The sequence below is a fragment of the Molossus molossus genome, unplaced genomic scaffold (genome assembly GCF_014108415.1).
Source record: "Molossus molossus isolate mMolMol1 unplaced genomic scaffold, mMolMol1.p scaffold_m16_p_16, whole genome shotgun sequence".
Taxonomy (NCBI): domain Eukaryota; kingdom Metazoa; phylum Chordata; class Mammalia; order Chiroptera; family Molossidae; genus Molossus; species Molossus molossus.
Window position 1 is genome coordinate 3090183 of NW_023425351.1, and position 23735 is coordinate 3113917.

The 23735-nt window shown below is 41.8% G+C and overlaps 1 protein-coding gene across 1 annotated transcript in view; it reads left to right on the forward strand.

Moving 5' to 3' along the window:
- The window catches only part of CNBD1 (cyclic nucleotide binding domain containing 1), a 196692-nt gene that overhangs the window by 130877 nt on the left and 42080 nt on the right, over window positions 1-23735 (forward strand). Inside the window, exon 10 of the mRNA XM_036263632.1 lies at window positions 1104-1254. Coding sequence (XP_036119525.1) covers window positions 1104-1254 — 151 coding nt within the window. The remainder of the gene's footprint in view (window positions 1-1103; window positions 1255-23735) is intronic.

The following is a 23735-nucleotide window of genomic DNA, read 5'->3' on the forward strand; positions in this document are numbered from 1 at the left end:
ATGTAAGACAAGTTGTAAGATACATTGACTTGTTGATATACCAATGGCCGACATGCCAAATGACCAATAAGCACACTGGAAACTGAGTAATATTCTTATTCATCAGAGAAATGCCAATAAAAGCCATCACAAGGTATTGCTGTGAGCATATCAGGTTGGCTAAAACATACTCAGCACATGACCCAGCAATTTCAGTCTAGATATTTACTCAAGATCAATGAAATTAGATGCCTAGGAAGAGACCTGCATGAATCTTCATGAGCAAACATTTCTAAGTCATCCAAACGCCCATGGACAGTTGAATGGATAGTAACAAAGTGTATCCCAATGATGAAACACCAAGGCTCCACGAAAAGAATGCATGATGCATTTGAGCATATGTGTTAGGTTGGGCAAAAACGTCCAACCCAGAAGAGTGCATTCATTCTCCATGGTTCCAGTCTTACGAAGTTCTAGAACTCAAGCATGAGTGTGCAGTGACAGGGTCAGATGGAGGCTGTGTCCCTGGTGAGGCCGTCTTCAGTGAACTCACTGAATGTGTGAACTTGAGTTCTGCTTACAGTGACAGTCAGGGTGAAGACGGCCGTTTATTAAAGAGTGACGCATCTTCAGGTTAGATGCTGGCTTTTGATCTCTTCTTAGACTTTCTGTCACCTTCCTATCCTGAGGGCAACATTCGATTTTTTTGTTTGTTTCTTTCATGCTTTTTCTCACCTCACTGCGCACCAACTCATCCCTGTTTCAGAGAAAGCATACTAAGCTAAGCTGGGCGTGCAAGGTGGCAGCCTAGGACCTTGAAAAATGGGCTGAGTTCCATATTTCCTGAGCATCTTGGCAGATTAAAAAACTTAATTTGCACATCACTAAATGACAATGCTCCCAGAAACCTGAGGTGGGCTGAAGCTGTCTACGGAGTGGCTGCTATTCTAATATAATTTAAGCGCATGTGTAAGCAAATGTTTTCTCTGGTGTGCATGAAATTGCAGTTTATTTTAAATACCACACACCAAAGTGATTTATGAACAGCAATTCTGATAGAAACTATTTTTATCCGTGAAATGAGCATGGTTTCTTCAAACATCACTTATCTGTCTCTCTCACAGAAGAAGATCCGAAAGCTGGTTTACATGGGGCAGCTGCAGAAGCAGGAGTCTTTCGGGGAGATCAGTGTGCTCCTTCAGGCCCCTTTCACGTGCACGGTGGTCGCTGCGGAAGACTTGAAGATGGCCGTCATTAAGGATAAGGACATACTTGGTAAGTACAGACACACTTTGTTTGCATGCTGATGCCATTTTATTTGCTGCATTTTTGACAAGCACGGGCAGCTTCCATGGACGAAGAGGGACACTCGAGTCAGTACAGGTGGATCTGTGTTCCTCACAGAGACGGTGCGGTGCGTCTGTAGATAACCCTCCTTATGACTCCATATTCTGTCTCATTTCACTGTGCTCCTTTAGAATATATTAGGAATTTTCAGATGACTGATTTGAAATCACTGAAGTATCTCTTTTAATGTCCAAGTTACCACGAATAGCAGCACTTCCTTCTTCTCTAGAATATCTTTGCGTTTGTTTATCTCTAAAATCATCGATTCTGGTTTTCCAACATAAACATATAGTCTAGATCACGTGTCTATGTAGATCTATGACTGGTATTTAAGCCTGATCTGAAATTCTAGAGCTCTAGTAATATTAAAAGGATGATCATGCAGCTACCTGTCTTTGGCCCTCAAACATTATGAATACTCAAATGAGATAAGCAATTCAGTCTAAAGGATAAATGAATTGGGGTGAGTAAATCAAAACATAATAGGTTAATAAAAAAAAGTATAATTTTATGCACAATTAAACTAAAAATGTCAAACACTGAATAAGGGCTAAATCAAAGAGGAAAAACTAATAAAAATGAACATGGGTGAGATATTTGTTTTCAATAAACTTGGTTAGGAAGATTTTCATGATTCTACAGGTATAATTCGACCAAATCCCCTTTTCCTGAATCTTAAGTATTTTTGTGTGTGCGTCTCTTAGAAAATATGTACCCTCAAGCTGCTTACCTCTGACTTGACTTAGTTTCAAATTCATGTATTCACTTTCAAAGTTGTAAATTTGAAATAGCATTGCATTAATTTTCTTTCCTTCTGTGACATTCAGACACAACTCCCTCCTCAGAGTAAATACGACTTAAAAATAATTACTAACTACCAATTAAAATGACAACCTTCTTTTGATACAGGCTAGATTTCTCCTTTCCTGCACTAATTATACTAACCAGTGCAAGGCATATATACTGCAGACTCATTTATGTAAATCAGCTTTTCACACATGAGCGTGCTTCTTTCAAGCATGTAGTAGAGTCTTCTTTGCCATATGGTAACCTAAAACCGAAATCGATGGTGTAGTGCACGTTTGGCTTGCATTTCTGCTGTTCATATTTAAATTTCATTCTCTATTTTGTTCATCTGGGGCCTATATTACAGAACTACAGACACATTGTGTGTCTAATTAGTTAAATACCTCCAACATAAATGGTCTTGTGGACTCTCTTGGGCTTGTTCTTCATTTCTACATTCTAATTATTTTATATTTTATTCCCAAAAAAAGTGAAAACGTATTTTAAAAGCTGAATAGTTTTACTGAAAAATTTGACAGTTAATTTTGCTGGAAGGATCATCGTCACACATGAACAATGATGATCTTTATATTTGCATTTTCATATTACCTGATTCTGCTTCTGTTTATTCTGCCTTTTATCCTCTGAAATATGAACCCAGCTCTGTGAAAGAGTATAGGGAAGGACCCACAGGGAAGGAAAACATGCCTTGAAAAATACCAAGCTGAAGACGAATGAAAACGTTAAAGCAGAGTGAGAGACATGAAGATGTTTTTAGCCACTACAGTGCATTGGTGTGAGACAAACAGAGTGAACTTACTAGGGAAAAAAGAAATTAAGTAAAACCATATGTGCCAACAGAATCCTCAGTCCTATGTTGATTACATTACCAGTACCTTCTAATCTATTAAAGATTGTTAAATGGAGTGTTTTTCTTAGAATTATAAAATATATTACTGAAAGAATAAATTTCATATCTTTTCTTAAGCATACAAGGTCCTACCCTCTATTTGCTCCCATGCAAATCCTATTAAAGAGCCAATGCCATTGAAACGATACAGTTTATCAACAGTCGTTAGTAAACACCTAGTGTGAGCATAGCACTCACTGCCTATCCCTGGGGACGACGAGAGCACAATCCAAGTAGCATAAATGACTGCGCAGCACTCCAGGGTCTCCCTGGAGAGTACATGCACTGGTGTCTCGGCACCATTGTAGAGGAGACCTGATATAATTAGTTTCACAATATTTACACTGACTTGAAGAGTGATTTCTTTGTTCACTTGGGTTGTTAACTTCTAGAAGATAGGAAATAACTGTTTTGTAATCTCTGTTCACATTTCTCAGTCATTACCTGGAGCATCTAAATAAAAAATGAGAACAGAGTTATTAAGCTTAAGCAAATGGAAATATACTTTATTTTCAATAAATACCACTGGGTATGCAGTTTATTGGGTCATTATTTTTATGAAGGTGATATATTTCTGCCCAGGTGTGGAACTGATACCTCAAGTCATTAGATCAAAATTATGTATACCAGCTACTTTGATTTTACTGATATCTGAAATCCTCATCCTACCTTCCAAACAAGTGTACTACTCTTATAATGAGAAAGAACTGCCTTTTATATATAAAAATGAATTGCCTATATTATTAATTGCATTTTAGCCACACATGATTGAAAAAAATAAGGGCCAGCTCTGGATTTAAATCGTCTTTTCTGAAAGGAAAATTCCACATCCAAGGTGACATTGGTACTGTCACCAAACAAATAGTCAGCTGAGTATCTCCCCAGCAGATGGGTTTATTCAGGAACAACAGAGAATGGCAGTGGGGAACATGCAACCATGATGGGCCAGGAGCTGGTCTGCTGGAAGGGGAGAGGAAGCTGTTTTGTAGAGGGAGGAGAAGCTTGGGGGAGACGTTACAAACAAGTCCTTCTCGGTGAGCTTTGTGATAGGCTAGGGCTAAGCCCTCCCCCTTCTGCCCCGCCTACTTCATTTTCACTTCAGTTTCTGTTTGCTCATTTAGTACAGTACAAACTATCTGAAAGTGTTTTGTTTTTCAGCCTTGTTGAAACAAGGCCTTCAAAAATTAGGTTGCTTCTCCCCAAAAATGGGAGAGAGAGAGAGAGAGTATAAAAGTGTTTGTTTTTAAACAAGAAGAATGTCAAAGACTTTCTACTTTTTAAAAAATATGTTTTTAATTGATTTTTTTTAGAGAGAGAAGAAGAGAGAAAGAGATATAAACACTGATGTGAGAAACATTGATTGGCTGCCTCCTGCATGTCCCCTACTGGGGTCGAGCCTGCAACCCCAGCACGTGCCCTGACTGGGAACCAAACCAGGACTCAGTCCACGGGACAGTGCTCCACCCACTGAGCCACACCTGCTGGGCCAACTAGTTTCTCTTAATCAAAAGCTTGGGAAACCAGATATTTGACTGTAGATAGATAGTTCTGTTAGATGGTTCCAACGCCATGAATATATTCTTACCAAGAAGATCTATTTCCAAATACATCAGTGTTCGTCCTCCGAGCCCAGGTGAGTGATGACCAGCCGCCTCGCTGCAAACAGTGTTAATCAGAGGAGCTTAAACCCAACAATTTGCCTCAGTAAATAGGCTTCTGTTTCCCCCTTTGTTTTTTGTTTTGGCTTTATGATAAATTTTGATATGAAAACACATTTTTAAGTTAAAAATAAGGTGTGACACTTACTTTTTCTTTATGATTCTGTTTTACTAATTACTAATAATGTTAAAAGAACAAAAAGAAAGTTAATTTGAGTAAAACTTTTGTTTGGGGGTTTTGGGACCAAGTTTTGGTTGAAAAAATTATATTTCATGTACCTGTTTCTCAGTATATTATTTATTTATTTATTTTATCCTCACCTGAGGACATTTTGCATGTATCTTCAGATAGAGTAGGAGGAAGAGAGGGGGAAGAGAGAGAGAGAAACATCGATGTGAGAGAGACACATCGAGTGGTTGCCACCCACATGACCCTAACCTGGGCCGGGGACAAACTGCAATTGAGGTACGTGTCCTTAGCAGGAACTGAACCTGGGTCTCTGGTCCGTGGGCCGGCGCTCTAACCGCTGGGCCACACCAGCCAGGGCTCAGTATGTTCTTTTACACCATGCCCAGTGCAGCCCTGTCCGTCCTCACGGTGGCTCTCCTTATGCACAAGTCTGCACCTGGTCTACCTGGCCCAGTGTGCACAGGACAACATCCCCATATCTCTTGCTCTGCAAACGTTGAGCCATGTACACAGCTTGTTTGTTAGCACTGAACAAGCTGTCTTTTGCCTTCAGACTTTCCTAGGGTAGTCAGGCAGTTTGCTGCGGCTTCTGCCTGTTGGAATGACAGCTGTCCGGGGGCTCCTGCTGAGGGTTCTCACTGCAGCTGGGTGATGCAGAGACACTGCCATCACAGCCCCTTGGGGAGTGCATGGCGAGTTCTTCAGAGAAATCTTCGTGACCCTCTAACAGTCTCCATTCTCAACTCTTTTATAGCCTCAATATGGTTGAGGGACTTTGGAGATTTCGAATTCTTCTCATCTATTTAAAAAAATCTGTACCCCGTGATGTAATGTTCTGCCTTAGGTTCTCAGCTGATTCACTTTAAAATCTTGAAACATTCATGAAATGCCAGGCACTTGTCCACATACTTCACATGTTTCATTTCATCAAACATTCACGACGCACGAGATACATGCGTTGAAGGTGTGTGTGTGTGTTTACGTCTCGGCAATTGTAGAGAACACTGCAGTGAACACAGGGGTACAAATACCTTTTCGAGGTAGTGTTTTAACGTGTTTGGATAAGCACCCAAAAGTGGAATTGCTCAATTGTATGGTAGTTCTATTTTGAATTTGTTTGAGGACAGTGCAATGTATGATATTTTTCTACTTTTCCTAGAGTCACAGAAAGAACAATATCAGCTTTGCGTTTGATCGTGGTAGCTCACTTTACCAAGGGAAACTGACATTATTATTTCTTTCTTCCTCTCCCCACTCACCATTTCTGCTACTTGAATTGATTCCTAGTCATGATTACATATTTACTTTGTATCAGTTTCTTTTCTATAGTAGATAGATTATAAATTTTAAAACATTATAACTGTATCCAGTATCTGGCATGGAAGATGGATGAATTCTTTTAATAATAAAGAAAGGGAGAGTTCACATATTTTTTGATGAATGGACTTAAATATTGACTGTTATTTTTCTCTCAAGAAACTAGGAAGTGCTGTTAGAAACTAGACTTTCTTGAAGATGAGGATGAGTGAAGGCAGCTCACCGGCTCAGCAGGAGCCATCGACCACGTGGGTGATACTGAAGGAGCTGCGTAGTCGACCCTGATCTGAGAAGCAGCCAGGCACAGCTTTGGTCTCAAAGTGCTGTCACGACACAGCACAGGATGTGTCTCTGGCTTCTCCCGACATGACGCACTTCGATAACAGTAATTAGTTTAGTTTAGTTCTTAATCTTCAGAGGTTTCAACTCTTCAGTCTTGTAATTATATGGTGCCCTAGTCATGAATCTGTTTTCAGCAAGAAATTTGAATAACAGCTCATATAAACTTGTAGGTAGTGTGTTGTCTCACTTAGAAAATTTGTCACCACCTCCCAACGATCACTGCCTCTGAGTAAAAGGAAATTATTGTACATTTTTGGCTCATAGGATGTTCCTGGCCATGCCGAGAGCCTGTGGGTTTAGCAGACAATACGATATTAATTCGATGTGAAGTTCAAACCAACCCAAGATGGATGATAATTTTGCATTTCTGATCCTTATTTTAGAATTAGTTCACATAAAATTTCAGGCCAAGTTTCTGTGTAAATCCTATGTCTCAGTGTTTTTGTTTTTAATTTTTTTAATTAAAAACATTTTTTTTCCTTTATTGATTTTAGAGAGAGAGGAAGTGAGAGGGAGAGAAAAATAGAAAGATCGATGAGAGAGAACATCGATGGGCCGCCTCCTGCACGCCCCCACTGGGGATCGGGCCCACCACCTGGGCATGTGCCCTGACTGGGAATTGAACCGACAACCTCTTGGTGCAGGGTCGATGCTCAACCACTGAGCCACACCAGCCAGACAAGCCTCAGTGTTTTTAGAGAGACTCCAAATCTATGTGTACACAGATATAATTTCATAAACTAATATGTACATAATATTCCCTGATATGTTGTAATATTTATATTCTAGAACTTTGCTTAATTGTTAGAAACTATAATAGTTTGCATCTGACTAAGTATTAGAGTTTCTCATAATTATAACCATGGTTTCTGGGATAGCGTTTGGTAACTTACATTATTTGGCAAAACCAATCCCCTACAAAGTACTGATCCTTTACAAAATAATGTGTGAAGAACATCAGAATACAGGAAACACCTCACCACCAATGGCAAGGCCATTATATCCACTGTTGTGAGATATTGTGCTTTGGTGTTTGCTAGAGTAGTTCTGATATATATCTTGGCTCATTGCTAAATGTTGACTATTGCTCAATTTTGTTGTTGTTATTGTTAATCCTCACCCGAGAACATTTCTTTCCATTGATTTTTTTTTTAATACATTTTTATTGATTTTTTAGAGAGTGAGGAAGGGAGAGAGAGAGAGAGAAACATCGATTGGCTGCCTCCTGCACACCCCCTACTAGAGATCAAACTCACAACCTGGAAGTGTGCCCTGACCAGGAATCAAACCGGGACCCCTCAGTCTGGGGGACAATGCTTAATCCACTGAGCCAGCCTGGCTGGGCTACACTGATGTTTTTATACAGAGATAGAGTGGAAGGGAGGGAGGAAGAGAGAGAAACATTGATGTGAGAGAGACACATCGATTGGTTGCCTCTGGCATGACCCTAATCTAATCCAGGATCAAACCTGCAACCCACGTACGTGCCCCTGACTGGGAATCAAACCTGAGACCATTCAGTCCTCAGCCTAATGCTCTACCTGCTGAGCCAAACTAGCCAGGGCAACTATTACTCATTTTTTTTTTTTAAATCCACACCAGAGGATAGTTTTCTATTTATCTTCAGTTAGAGTGGGAGGGAGGGAGGGAGAGAAGGAGAGTGAGAAACATCCACGTGAAAGAGACACATCGACTGGCCACCTCCTGCACGACCCTGACCAGAGCAGGGGGCAAACCCCAACCAAGGTATGTGCCCTTGACCAGAATGGAGCATGTGACTCACTGATCCATGGGCCGGCGCTCTAACCACTGGGCAAAATAGACCAGGGCTATTACTCAATTTTTTAAGGAAGCATGTGATTGAGTGAAATGTGTTCCATAAATAATTTGATAAAATAACTTCTATTGACAGAGCGATACACAAATAAGAAAATGTTTAAAATCAAACTTCTTGACCCAAGATCCTCATAAGGACAGTTTTGATAAAAGGAAGTATCCTGAGGACTTTGGTCCTCGTTGCAGGCTTTCACTTCTGCACCGTGCTCTCGAGGGGCGTGCCTGTGCTCTCGAGGGGTGTGTCTGTGCTGTCGAGGGGCGTGCCTGTGCTCTCAAGGGGCGTGCCTGTGCTGTCGAGGGGCGTGTCTGTGCTCTCGAGGGGCGTGTCTGTGCTCTCGAGGGGCGTGTCTGCAGGGCGGGTGGAGGGAAGATTGCACAGCCTGCCCTCGCTCCTGAGCACAGAGGAAGGTGCACCCCAGCGCCTCCTGCAGGTCAGGCTGCGCACGGGCCCTGGTGGGTGGAGTCAGGGAAGTCACTGCAGCCAGGCCTGGAAAGGTGTGGTCCCCGTGATCTCTCAGGTCTGTAAGTGCAAGCGCTGAGGTAGGGAAGCACCCGATGGGGAGCTTGGCCTGGGCCTCCTCTTGGGTGGAACTGCCCAGAACATGGCTTAGCCAGGCACTCGTGCGGTAGACTTTGTATGGGTGTCGAACACTTGTTGAATTAGGTAACCACAATGTTTATTTGTTTGCTACAGCGACTAGTAAGTGCTATCCTTAGTCACACAACTGGCAGAAATGCAGGCTTTTCCGAAGACTTCTGAAAACACTTAAAATCCCCAAATCAGACACAAAATGATTATATGTTCTATGATGATTCTTATGTTCTTAGCATTTAGAAACCTTCTACTCCAAAAGAATTTCAAAGCACATTGAGGAGTAAGAATTTATATGCACATAAAGAAGGTATGTGCTGCCCTGGCCAGTTTGGCTCAGCAGTTGGAGCGTCGGCCTGCGGTCCAGAGAGACCCGAATTCGGTTCCTGCTAAGGGCACGTACCTCGGTTGCAGTTTGTCCCCGGCCCTGGTTGGTCGTGCGGGTGGCAGCCACTCGATGTGTCCCTTCACATCGATGTTTCTCTCTCTCTCTCTCTTCCTCTCTCTCCCTCCGGCTCTATCTGAATGAAAATGTCCTGGGTGAGGCAAAAAATAAAAAAATAAAAGAAGGTATGTGCTGAGTTTTTATTATTATTATTATTATTATTATTATTTATCCTCACCCAAGGACATTTTTTCATTTTTTGTACAGATCGAGTGGGAGGGGGAAAGAGGAACAGAGAGAGAGAGAGAGAGAAACATCGATGTGAAAGGGACACATCGAGTGGCTGCCACCCACACGACCAACCAGGGCCGGGGACAAACTGCAACCGAGGTACGTGCCCTTAGCGGGAACTGAACCTGGGTCTCTCTGGACCACAGGCCGACGCTCTAACCACTGAGACAAACCGGCCAGGGCAATTTTTGAATAGTGTATTATAAGAACATCAAGTATATGAGGCATACATTCATCTCCTTTAAAAAATTACCACACTTTAAAAATCCCCTGACAAAATATTTTTAAAAACAGCTTATTGCAGCCCGGCTGGTGTGGCTCAGTGGTTGAGCATCGACCCTGCACCAAGAGGTCACCGGTTTGATTCCTGGTCAGGGCACATGCCCAGGTTGTGGGCCTGATCCCCAGTGGGGGGCATGCAGGAGGCGGCCAATGGATGTTCTCTCTCATCGATGTTTCTATCTCTCTCTCCGTCACCCTTTGTCTCTCTAAAATCAATAAAGAAAAAGAAATTTAAAAAAACAGCTAATTGGATGGTTACATATTTCCAGAACATGACCACAGCCCCAGAGCACACTACATACCCTCTCTTAGCGCACAGAGGAGTAGAATTGAGTACATTTCAAGCAGAAAGCAAAAAGTTAGACAAAGCAGCAATCAGAATTAGCTTCAATAGACTATGTCAGATAAAATCCTTCAGGATTTAATACAAAATGACTATTAAGCTATTGGATTCAAATCTTGGTTTAGAAACCATTGCATGTCTCAAAGAATGAAATGCCTCATAACATGCAAGGAAAAACTTGCATTCTTTATTTGTTTTTAAATGCTCTTGCACATGCAGAATTTCATAAAAATTGCCGAAGTTTCCATATATTAGTAGTTAAATTTGAATTAAAATTTTCAAGGTCTGTTCCCCTGGATAACTAGATTCCTTCCCTAATACTTTCCTGATCTGCTTGAAACACATTCAGGATTCTCTGTCCGTCTAGGTTCAGGCCTTAGATCAACGGGAAAGATTTCAGTAAGAGATACACAGATCATGTGGAGGGGTCATTGTACTGAGACATGAGGACAGTATGTAAGAGACACACAGGTCACGTGGAGGGGTCACTGTACCGAGACATTAGGACGTATGTAAGAGAAGAAATCACAGCATCAGTTCAGTGCTCTGAAATAAGTGTGACTTTCTCTAGGCCTGAAAGGTAGCACATTTGTTGGGAGGGAGAAAAATAACTGAAATTGGGGGAAGCCACTGTAAATTCTGGTGAGAAGGCTGGATTGCACACTGACCCTCAGGGCAGAGCGAGTGAAGTCACCGTCCTTTGAGCTCCCAGAGCCCAGGGCGTCATGGAGTTCGCGCACGGAATGATCAGCTGAATGGAGAAGAGGGTCCAATCACCTGTTCCTAGGTTAAAGGACTAATGACAGTAAAGCTAATAATAATAACAACAATTTCATTGTAAGTTTCACGTTTATTTATTTTTAATATAGTTTTTTCTTTATTGGTTTGAGAGAGAGAGGAAGAGAGATGGAGAGAGAGAGAGAAACATCAATGAGAGAGAACATCGATTGGCCGCCTCCTGCGTGTCCCCCACTGGGGATCGGGCCCACAACCTGGGCATGTGTCCTGACCAGGAATCGAACCAGTGACCTCTTGGTGCAGTGTCGATGTTCAACCACTGAGCCACACCAGCCGGGATCATGTTTATTTTTTGCAGACATGATCAAAGGGTAGGTTTTGTCATCTGTGGATTGGACACAATTATCCACACTGAGCATTTTATGAACCTACTCCCATGCTAGGGACTATTTCAAATCAGAAAGGCCTTAAAGATTACAGGTGAGTTCAGTGCTATAAAGTAAGACCCCTAACAATACAAAGCATGTCTAATGTCAGGCACTTGTTCCCAACTTTACACATATGAGCTATTTAGATGAAGAGATGTTTGATGGGCTGGGAGTAAGAAGAGGTCGGATAGTTCACCTTGATTCCAGTTCAGACCCATCTTTCCATTTAAATTCAGAAAATTGAATCCCGGAGAGGAACCATCTTGCTCTGCCATTTACATGTTTTTAACCTTCTCTGGATTTTTAATGTCTCCCTCTTTCCATCTTTCTGTTCCTCACGTCTGTCTCTCATGCATTCCATCCCCAGACACACACACACACACACACACACACACACACACGCACACACGCGCACACACACGCGCACACACACACGAATGGCAAATAAGAATGGCAACAATAATTTTTCCTATTCTTTTGTCCGCTTTCACCTGCCTATCCAAGGCTGTGCTGATAAAATCCCACCTTTTCATGTAGGTGGTGTGTTCTTTGTGCTTTATTTTCAGAATTCTTGGTGTTGAAGGACTGTGTTTCACTTTTCTGGTGAGAGGGTGGCTACCCTTAAATCAAAAGGACACATACATTCTTCATTATTTTTTAATAAAAACATTTAGTTAGGTTTCAGATCATTAAACTCATTCCTCATTTGATGACGCCATCTCAATTTTAAAATTTTTACGGCTCTTTCTCTGCTGACCCTTAGTAAAAAGAAATAGATAAAAAGAAAACATCATTTTTTAATGAGGGCTGAAAAAATACCTGTGTTGTTTTTATTATCGCCATGATGAGGCACAAGGAAATGAGCCACTATTCATTACCTTTTAAGCAAAGACACTAAACTACCAAGTCAATTGATTGAATTAAAGTAAAATGAGGGTTTCAGTATTTTGTTCCCACTTTTCTGGCTAAATGTAGATCAACAGCTCAAAGAAGTGTTTTGCTTGATGCTTCCTCCCCGAGATGAAGTGTAATGCGCGCTGTGAGCGTGGCATGCTGGCCCGTAGACTTTCGGTACAGGTGCCGCGGGACAGCCGTTTCCCAAGAGGGTAGTTTGACGACAGTGTGGTTGCTGGTTGCTCGTGCGCGTGAGATGCTGCCACGGAGATTTCTTTGGTCAGTAATAACAGTAGTCTTCTCCCTGTAATTCTTTAGCTTTAGAACACAAGCTCTGGAGAGAAATAATATTTTATTTTTATTTTTGTTACAGATGTTTCTCTTTTTCCCCCCATTGACACCCTCCTCCCAATCCCCACCCGCAGCATTATTGTCTATGTCCATGGATTGTGCATACACACATATAAGTTCTTTGGTTTATCTCATCCATCCCCCCAGCCCCCTCCTCTGAGGTTTGTCAGTCCGAACTGTACTCCTTTCGATGTCTCTGGGTCTATTTTGTTCCTCAGCTTGTTTTGTTCATTCTTTTTCACAAATAAGTGAGATCATGTGGTACTTGCCTTACTCTGACTGGCTTATTTCGCTTAGCATAATACTCTCCAGGTCCCTCCATGTCGTCTCAAAGGATAAGAGATCTTTCTTTCCTACAGCTGCATAGTATTCCATTGTGTAAATGTACCACAGCTTTTTTCTCTGGTCGGCGGGTCAATGCTCCAACCACTGAGCCAAACTGGCTAGGGTGTACCACAGTTTTTTTATCCACTCATCTACTGATGGACACTTGGGCTGTTGGTGTGGCTCAGTGGTTGAGCGTTGACCCTGCACCAAGAGGTTGCCAGTTCAATTCCTTGTCAAGGCACATGCCTGATTGTGGGCCCCATCGCCAGTGGGGGGCATGCAGGAGGGGGCCAGTCGATATTCTGTCTCATTGATGTTTCTATCTATCTCTCCCTCTCCCTTTCTCTCTCCCTAAAATCAATAAAGAAAAACAAAATTGAAAAAGGAGAAATAACATTTTAAAGTTTACTATGCTTAATGCAACAGGCTGAATTGTAAGTCTTCAAGAGAAAAAACAGTCCTCGACTTTTACAACTCTTCTTTATGTGATATATGTTTTAAATAACAGAGATCACTTTAAACATGGAAAAAAAATACTACTTAAAATAGTAAAAACAAATAAGTACCATATCTGAAAAGTAGTGAAATTCCTCTTTCAGTTTCTCTAATTTCTTGAGATAATCTGACTCAATTATTTTTCTTTATTTTCTTCACTTTAAATATACCTTTATATGAGTTTATATGCAAAACTTTAAATATTAACATAAGTTAGGTTTATTGACATAAATATTACATATTGGTCTTCAACTTGCCTTTCTCAATAGCAGATACAGAATGTGTTACTTTTTGTGTATATAGGTCTAATGTTTTCTTTAGAAATTGCTCTAATATATACCACAGTATGGATGCACTCTATAGTTCATTTCAGTATTCTTTAAAAGCTGGACATTTACAGTTTATAACTTTTGCTATAAGAAATCTTCCTAAGTTCTCTTATGTTGGCCTTTTCATGCACATTGGTGTTTCCATGCGCTGGGTCAGAGGCGGAGTTACTCGCCGTACTACGCACATGGTTTTAATTGTTCAGATTTGTGTTAGTTCCGATTCTGCACAGGTGAGTGATACCAAGTGCTACTCCACCGAACCCTTCAAATCCCTGTCCTCCACCAACAATGGACTCAAAATTTCTTCAGACTCTGTTCCCTTGGTGGTTGTAAATGGCCCTCTCTACCCTTGGATTCCACGTTTGTGAACTGCTTACTCACTAAAACTCATCATTAACACCCAATCCATAGCCACGGTGCTTTCTGGGTCATCCATGCAGCGCTCAGAGCCACAGACAGGGAGCAGCCAGCGACCTGGCCCAGCTGGGCACGAAGAGGCGGGCGCTCCACTCACCTCTCTTTCTGCTTGCAGTCTGTTTCTGCCCGTTTTCCGCTTTTGATGCTTGTTGGCGATTTCACTGTTTCAAATGACCCCGCGTGTAGTTCTGAGGTGTCCTCTGTGGTCCTCAGGTCCCGAGGGCTGTGATGTCCTTGTTAGATGAGCCCCATTTAGGCCTGAGTGACAGGGCTGTGGGCTGTGAGCCCAGCGTCCGTGACTCAGTCAACAGTATTTATTAAATCAGGTGTCTGTGAACAGAAACCCCCATCAAACATGGTGAGGCATTTTGACTGGTCAATGAAAATGTGACTCAAGGTTCCAGAAACCTGACCTGTATTTCCCCTGGGAACATAATTACCGTGAATAACAAAACCAACTGCATATCATTTTAATTTTCATTTCCTTCAATATTAATGTTGCAGAACATCTTTTATAGATTGATTTGACATCCATGTGTCTTAATTTCTGCTCATACCTGTTTATAGTCTTGTCTGTTTTCATTAGATTGTCAATTCATATGACTTTTCCTTATATTAGTAGCATTCAAAGTTTTTCTGTGACATATTTTAGAAACATTGTCTCCAGTCCACTCATTATCAATTTTCTGATATTTTTCAACACCTCGGTATCTAATGTAATAAGAGCGATCCCCTCACTCTCCCTACTTTATGACTCCTTGGTTTTGTGTTTAATGTGTTACAGTTTTCTTTGTTTGTTTTTCTTCTTCTTTTCCCTAGTTCTTTGAACTAACTAGAATTTTTAAATTTTAGATTAATTTGTTACAGATGTTTCTCCTTTTCCCTCATCGACACCCTCCTCCCGCCCCTGCCCTCCTTCACAGCATTACAGTCTGTGTTCACTGGTTATGCTTATATGAATACAAGTTCTTTGGTTTATCCCTCCCACCCCCTCTTCTGAGGTTAGTCAGTCTGAACCTTACTTCTATGTCTCAGGGTCAATTTTGTTCATCAGCTTACTTTGTTCATGATATTCCACAAATAAGTGAGATCATGTTGTATTTGTCTTTCTCTGTTTGGCTTATTTCGCTTAGCATAATATCTCCAGGTCCCTCCATGCCATCTCAAAGGATAAGAGATCTTTCTTTCTTACAGCTGCATAATACTCCATTGTGTACATGTACCATGGCTTTTTTATCCACTCATCTACTGATGGACACTTGGGTTGTTTCCAGATCTTAGCTATTGTAAAAGTGCTGCTATGAACATGGGGGTACATATATTCTTTCTGATTGGTGTTTCAGGGTTCTTAAGGTATATTCTTAAAAGTGGGATCACTGGGTCAAATGGCAGTTCAACTTTTAACTTTTTGAGGTAACACCATAGTGTTTTTCACAGTGGCTGCACCAGTCTGCATTCCCACCAGCAGTGTACTAGAGTCCCCTTTTCTCCACACCCTCGCCAACACTTGTTTGATGATTTGTTGATGGCGGCCATTCTGACAGGTGTGAGGTAATACCTCATAGTTGTTTTAATTTCCATCTCTATGATTATTAGTGATGTTGAGCATTTTTTCATATGTCTCTTGGCCATTTGTATGTCCTTTTAGGAGAGGTATCTATTTAGGTCCTCTACCCACTTTTTAATTGGGTTCTTTGTCTTCCTTTTGTTGAGTTGTATGATCACTTTATATATTTTGGAAATTAACCCCTTATCTGATGAATCATTGGCGATTATGGTCTCCCATATAGTGGGATCCCTTTTCGTTTTTATGATTGTATCTTTTGCTGTGCATAAGCTTTTTAGTTTGATGTAGTCCCATGTGTTCATTTTTTCTTTGTTTCTGTTGCCTTAGAGGATGTATCAGTGAAAATTCTGCTGCATATGATGTCTGAGATTTTGTTGCCTGCATTTTCTACTAGAATTTTTATGGATTCATGAGTTACATTTAAGCCTTTTTTCCATTTTGAGTTTATTCTTGTGTATGATGTAAGTTGGTGTTCCAGCTTCATTTTTTTTTTTTTTCAAGTAGCTGTCCAATTTTTAGAACACCATTTATTGAAGAAACTGTCTTGACTTCACTGTAAGCTCTTGCCACATTTGTTAAATATTAATTGAGCATATTGTCTTGGGTCCATTTCTGGGTTCTCTGTTCTGTTCCATTGATCTATCTGCCTGTTTTTGTACCAGTACCAGGTTGTTTTGATTACAATGGCTTTGTAATATAACCTGAAATCTGGAAATGTGATCCCTCCTACTTTGTTCTTCTTTTTCAAGATTGCTGTGGGTATGAATTACTAATGAGATCAAGGAAGAAATTAACAACTTTCTGGAAACCAATTAAAACAAACATACAACAACACAAAATCTATGGGACATAGAGAAAGCAGTCCTGAGAGGGAAGTTCATAGCACTGCAGGCCTACCTCAAGAAACAAGAAAAATTCCTAATTGACTTTATAACCCTACAATTTAAAGAACTAGAAAATAAACAAAAAGAAAAACCCAGAGCTAGTAGGAGGAAGGGAATAGTAAAGGTCAGAGGAGAAATAAGTGACATAGAGGCTAAAAAAACAATTAAACTATCAATGAAACAAAAAACTGGTTCATTGAAAAGATAAACAAGATCAATGGACCTTTAGCTAGACTCACCAAGAAACAAAAAGAGAGAAACCAAATAAACAAAATCAGGAATGAAAGAGAAGTAACAACTGACACCACAGAAATACAAAGGATCATCGAAACATACTATGAACAATTATATGCCAACAAATTGGATGATCTAGGAAAAATGGACAACTTTCTAGAAACACACAGCCTCCGAAAACTGAACCTGGAAGAGATAGAAGACTTGAACATACTAATAACAACTAAGGAAATTGAAGATGTAATCAAGAAACTCCAAGCAAACAAAAGCCCAGGCCCGGATGGCTTCACAGGGGAGTTTTACCAAACATTCGAAGAAGATCTAATACCCATTCCCCTCAAACTATTCCAAAAAACCCAAGAAGATGAAACACTTCCAAACTCATTTTTTTAATTCTAATTCTAAAACCAGATAAAGACACTACAAAGAAAGAAAACTACAGGCCAATATCTCTGACGAACACAGATGCCAAAATCCTTAACAAAATATTTGTAAATCGGATCCAGCAATACATCAAAACAATTATTTATCTCGACCCAGTGGGTTTCATCCCAGGCATGCAAGGATGGTACATTCACAAATCAATAAATGTGATATACCACATAAACAAAAGAATAGATAAAAAACATATGTTCATATCAATAGATGCTGAAAAAGCATTGGACAAAATCCAGCATCCATTTCTGATAAAAATGCTCAGCAATGTGGGAATAGAGGGATCATATCTCAACATAATAAAGGCCATATATGAAAGACCTACAGCCAACATCATACTCAATGGGCAAAAACTAAAAGCATTTCCCTGAAGAACGGGAACAAGACAGGGATGCCCACTTTCACCACTCCTATTTAACATAGTACTGGAAGTCTTAGCCACAGCATTTACACATGAGGAAAAAATAAAGGGATCCAAATTGGAAAGGAGGAAGTGAAATTGTCATTATTTGCAGATGACATGATATTGTACATAGAAAACCCTAAAGACTTAATAAAAAATCTACTAGACTTAAAAAATGAATTCGGCAAAGTAGCAGGATACAAAATGAATGTCAAGAAATCAATGGCATTCTTACACACCAATGATGAAACCACAGAAAGAGAAACTAAAAAAACAATCCCATTTACCATCGTGGCAAAAAAATCAAGATACCTAGGAATAGCTTTAACCAAGGAAGCAAAGGACCTCTTCACAGAAAACTACAGGTCATTGAAAAAAGAATTAGAGGGAGATATAAAAAAGTGGAAGCACATACCTTGTTTATGGATTGGAAGAATTAACATCATTAAAATGTCCATACCACCCAAAGCAATCTATAGATTCAATGCAATCCCCATCAAAATACCAATGACATACTTCACAGATCTAGAACAAACATTCCAAAAGTTTATATGGAACCAATGTTTAATTCTTTGAGGAAACACCATACTGTTTTCCATAGTGGCTGCACCAGTCTGCATTCCCACCAGCAGTGTACTAGAGTCCCCTTTTCTCCACACCCTCGCCAACACTTGTTGTCTGATAATGTGTTGATGGTGGCCATTCTGACAGGTGTGAGGTGATACCTCATAGTTGTTTTAATATGCATCTCTCTGATGATTAGTGATGCTGAGCATTTCTTCATATGTCTCTTGGCCATTTGTATGTCCTGTTTGGAGAGGTGTCTATTTAGGTCCTCTGCCAATTTTTTAATTGGGTTCTTTTTCTTCCTTTTGTGGAGTTGTATGAGCACTCTATATATTTTGAAAATTACCCTCATATCTGATGTATCATTGGCGATTATGTGCTTTAGTACAGTGGGTTCCCTTTCCATTTTTTTTTTTTTCATCCTCACCCGAGGACATCATTTTTTTGGATATTTTGTTCAGATAAAGTGGGAGGGGGAGAGAGAGAGAAACATCGACGTGAAAGGGACACATCAAGTGGTCGCCACCCGCACGACCCAACCAGGGCCAGGGCCAAACTGCGACAGAGGTACGTGCCCTTAGCGGGAACCGAACCCGGGTCTCTCTGGACCACAGGCCAACACTCCGACTGCCAAGCCAAACCGGCCAGGGCTCCTTTCCATTTTGATGGTTGTTTCTTTTGCTGCACAGAAGATTTTTAGTTTGATGTAGTCCCATTTCTTATCTTTTTTCTTTGTTTGTCTTGCCCTAGGTGTTGTGTCAATGAAAATTCTGCTGTGTGTGATGTCTGAGATTTTGCTGCTTACATTTTTTCTAGGATTTTTATGGCCACAAGTCACATTTAAGTCTTTTCTCCATTCAAATTATCTAGAATTTTAACAATGTAATGCGGGTATCATTTTGGTCCCCAACAGTCATTTATGGTTAATTTTCCTAATGCTGTGTATTTATTAATTTATTATATTATCAGTGGTTTCAGATGCAAAATTTAAAAATGTGTCTTTTTGGTCTGTTTCTAAACTCCTGATTATTTGATTTGTTGCTTTATTGGATGAAAGATTAGGATCCTGCTCGGCCGGTGTGGCTCAGTGGTTGAGTGTTGACCCTGCACCAAGAGGTCACCAGTTTGATTCCCGGTCAGGGCACATGCCCAGGTTGTGGGCCTGATCCCCAGTGGGGGGCATGCAGGAGGCAGCCAATTGATGTTCTCTCATCGATGTTTCTATCTTTTTCTCCCTCTCCCTACCTCTCTCTCTAAAAATCAATAAAGAAAAAAAAATAATAAAAAAGATTAGGGTACTGCTTTAATTCTATTACTTTGAAGTACGGCTTTGGATTTGTCAGGGCCACTTCTGTCTCACTTTTTTTTTTTTATCTTCTGCATATTTTTATTTGTTCTGGAGCATTATTTGTTCAGAGCTCGGAAGCTGATGTACTGAGTACCGAGCAGGTCCTGTCCGTGGTAATTGTAGAAGTCTGTGGGGGAAAGAGCATCCCGTGACTGGACATCTCTGGTAGCGTGTTCTGTTTGCCCACTTTCCTGCTTGTGCGTGCTGGTCATCCGTCTGCCTGCCCCACCCCCAGAGGCAGTGCTGGGGTGAAGCCCAGTCATCCTTTGCCCGGTGAGGCTGAAGTCAGAGTGCTGGGACATGCGGGGGAAACAGGTCTTAGCCCCCACAGCAAAACTCTCCCTGGTACCCGGACGGCTCATGACAACTGACCTTCTCTCTTTCATGGTTAGTAGTGAAGAGTTAGTCAAATTACATTTTTTATTCACAGTCTTCAGAATTCTATGTAGGTCACCTTCCTTTTAGCAAAACATGAACAACTGCATGGATGCAGCTGTGGCTTTGGTTAGGCAGGTGCTGCCCACCGGTGGTGGCGTTCTTGTCCTCCACACCCCGTCATTTTAGCTGCCAGTGCCCATGCGGTGCTCAGGGTCGCAGCTGAGTTGCAGACACAGCTTTCTTCAGGGCCTCCTTTGTTACAGGGATGTGCTTGAAGTATTATCAGAACCTACATCTCGATTTCCTGGAGACTTCTAAATATTCATGTATGGATGTTGTTAGTTAAACTTTTTAGGAATTAGACTGTTTTTCCATTTCTAGAACCACCTAAGTCCATCCCTGGGTCTTGTCACCTCCTGGGCACTGCTTTTAGAGAAACTAGGATCCGCCTAGTTTTATGTGAGCTGCTTGGGGGCCAGCTGGTTCATCCGCATCAGAAACATGATAAATACTTTCTATATCTGTTTGCATTTTACAAAGTTAACGTGCATTAAACAGGCATTTCCAGCCCTGGCTGGTTTGGTTCAGCTGTTAGAGCGTCGGCCTGCGGTCCTGAGAGACCCGGGTTCGGTTCCCGCTAAGGGCGTGTGCCTCGGTTGCAGTTTGTCCCCGGCCCTGGTCGGTTGTGCGGGTGGCAGCCACTCGATGTGTCCCTTTCACGTCGATGTTTCTCTCTCTCTCTCTGTTCCTCTCTCTCCTTCCCACTCTACCTGAACAAAAAATGGAAAAATGTCCTCGGGTGAGGATAAAAAAAAAAAAAAAGTATTAAACAGGCATTTCCGTGATCCCTCTCCATTCTTTCAAATGCTGTTCAGCATGGTTTTATTCTCAGCTGAATACATTTCCATGAAACTATAGATCTCTTTCCACAATCCATCTTTTCTCTAAACCCGGTCCATCCACTTTCACTGTATTCTGAGCCTGCCTTTCCTACACCGGGCCTCGGGAGACGTAGGTTATATACACATTGGCCTGTATAATTCCTCTGTCTCGGAAGTCCCATTTCTCCACATCACCATGCTCAGTGAATTAAGTGGTACACATATTTTGCCCAAAGGCTTCTACGTGACGTTCTTAAAGTTTCTCCTGTGACTTATTGGGCTTTAACTCTATTGTTAATATTCTTTTCAGACCAAGAGAGGCTGTAAATCTAAAAAAAATTACCAATTTTACTGCTATAACTTTCACACCCACCTAATCTCCTGGGAGGAGAAAATTGTTCCCTTCCTGGGACATTTGTTCTGCTTGTCAGCTTCTTCTTCTTCATTGATTAATTATTTAATTAAATTAAGGAGAATTTTCCCCCTAGAGATGATAGATACTAAATAAAAACATTCCCATTTATTTGTTCCACCAAAATTGAACACCTGTATATATTTTTTTCTTGTCTTGATTTTAGTTACTTTACTATTCAACCTAAGATAATTCAGTAGACAATGGTTTTTTTGTTATTTTTGGTGTTTCTTTTAGATGTAAATATGATTCATATAAATAAACAAGCAAGAATTTTAAAGCATCTGCCAAATGTATGCTAGTCTTGAGGATGCTGGGACCAATGATGTTGGGGCTAAGGATGCTGGGATTGAGGATTCTGGGGCCAAGGATGCTGGGACCAAAGATGCTGGGACAAAGGATGCTGGGGCCAAGGATCATCGGGCCAAGGCTGCTTGGATCAAGGGTGCTTTGGCCAGGGATGCTGGGACCAAGCATGCTGGGACCAAGTGTTCTGGGGCCAAGGGTGCTGGGGTCAAGGATGCTGTGTGCTGAGATAGTGTCAGCTTTGGGCGCTGAGCTCAGACATAATATGATTTCAAGTCACTTGAACACTGTATCTGATGCTCTGTCTAGCTCTCCTCGGCATCTCCCACCTCTTCATTCAGGGACTTCAGTTCACTTCATGGGATGTGCAGTCATCTAGAATGAAGCACTGTGGTTTGTGTTTCAGAGCTTTGGCTCTGGAATGAGCCTGCTGGCTCCCAGGTCCTGGGCCCACAGTACACTCTAGGTTCTCAGGATGACTGATGAGCCCTGTTCATGGCCCCCCTGCAAACGGTCCCCTGAATGCCAGGGGGATCGTTTCCTACAATAGATACCTCCCTGGAGAGCCCAACCGGGACCCACTGAGAAGCAGCGCAGCGGGGACTTGACGGCCCCCGCCGTGCCGGTCAGCATGGGCAGTGGGAGGCCAGGGCCCGGAGCAGCTGAGGTGCTCGGGGACCCTTAGGGGACCCTTAGGGTGTGTTGACTGACTAGTTAGCTCCGTTGGTGAGAAAGTATTTCAATATTTTAATTGGTGTAGCTGACCTGGCTTCACCCCAAATGAATGGTCCCTAATATTATTTACATCAGATCTTCCCCAGATGGGTTTTTCAAAGGAGAACAATGACGTCAGACAAGGATAAAAGGAAAGAAGTCGCCATTGGAAGTGTGAACAAGTATTGGGGCTCTGGCACCTTGCCTCCTTCACAGAGTAGTCCTCAGGGCCACACAGCAGCAGAGTCACCCGTGTCCGTTGTGGCGAGACCCTGGCTGTGCCTCACTTTCCTGGTTCCTTCCCGTACCTCCCACCACACCCTTTCCGGGTGAGCCACCCAGGCCTCGCTCCCTGCTGCGCCGCGAGCCTGCCGGGACCCGGCCACGCGCTGCCACGGAGACCCTGCGTCGAGCCCACTTGCTAAGGGTCCGTGGCACTCCTGGGCAGAAACGTGAAGCTTTTCAGACACATTTGGTTCAGTGATGGCTTGTTAGGAAGAAATGAGAATGTTGCAGTGTGTTGATACTTCTTATGGCCGTCATTAAGATTTTCCAAGAAAGAAAGAAGGAATAAAAAAAGTTTCATGATAAACATTTTTCTCCCTGTTGCTATCCAGATTGACTGGAATGTTGATCATTAGGCTCTTTGCATGGACGGAGAAGATGCTCTAATCTGAATGTCAGGTCTGGTACAGTGGGGCGAAGGGTAGAGCTCACAGGGGACATGATGAGGTAAAGATGGTCTGCGCTCTTCAGCGTTTCCAAGGTCTCTGGCTAACCCGTGGCTTCAGCTGTGGCTGCACTGGGCTCTGTGAAAAATAAGGAGGCTTTGTTCTCTGTCCCTGGAACTCATATTTGACGAGTTTTTCTTAGTGGTTCCAGCATTGTTTTCACAAACGTTCCCTAGGTAATTTACAAAGCACATTTCTTTCTCACAGAAGAAGCCTTTGGAATGTAGCCTACAGGACAGAATCCTGTCTCGGGTTTTGATTTATCTCAGTTTGAAGCCATTAATTTGTGAGCTGGAGGGTGTTAGTGCCGAAGACTTGCTGTGAGAAAGCAGAAATTCTCACGTTCAAAGACTGCCTAATGTCATCTTCGGTGTCTCTAGCCACTAAACCCTCCTGAAGCAAACACGTTGGAAGCTTAGTGAGGTTTTAAACATAATTATGTTGAGCCCTGGCTGGTTTGGCTCAGTAGTTAGAACGTCAGCCTGCAGATCAAAGGGTTGTGGTATCTGTTCCTGGTCAAAGGCACGCACCTGGGTTGCAGGCTTGATCCCGGGCCCTGGTTGGGGTTGTGGGGGAGGCAACTAATTGACGTGTCTCTCTCACACCGTTGTTTCTCTCTCTCTCTCTCTCCCCTTCCT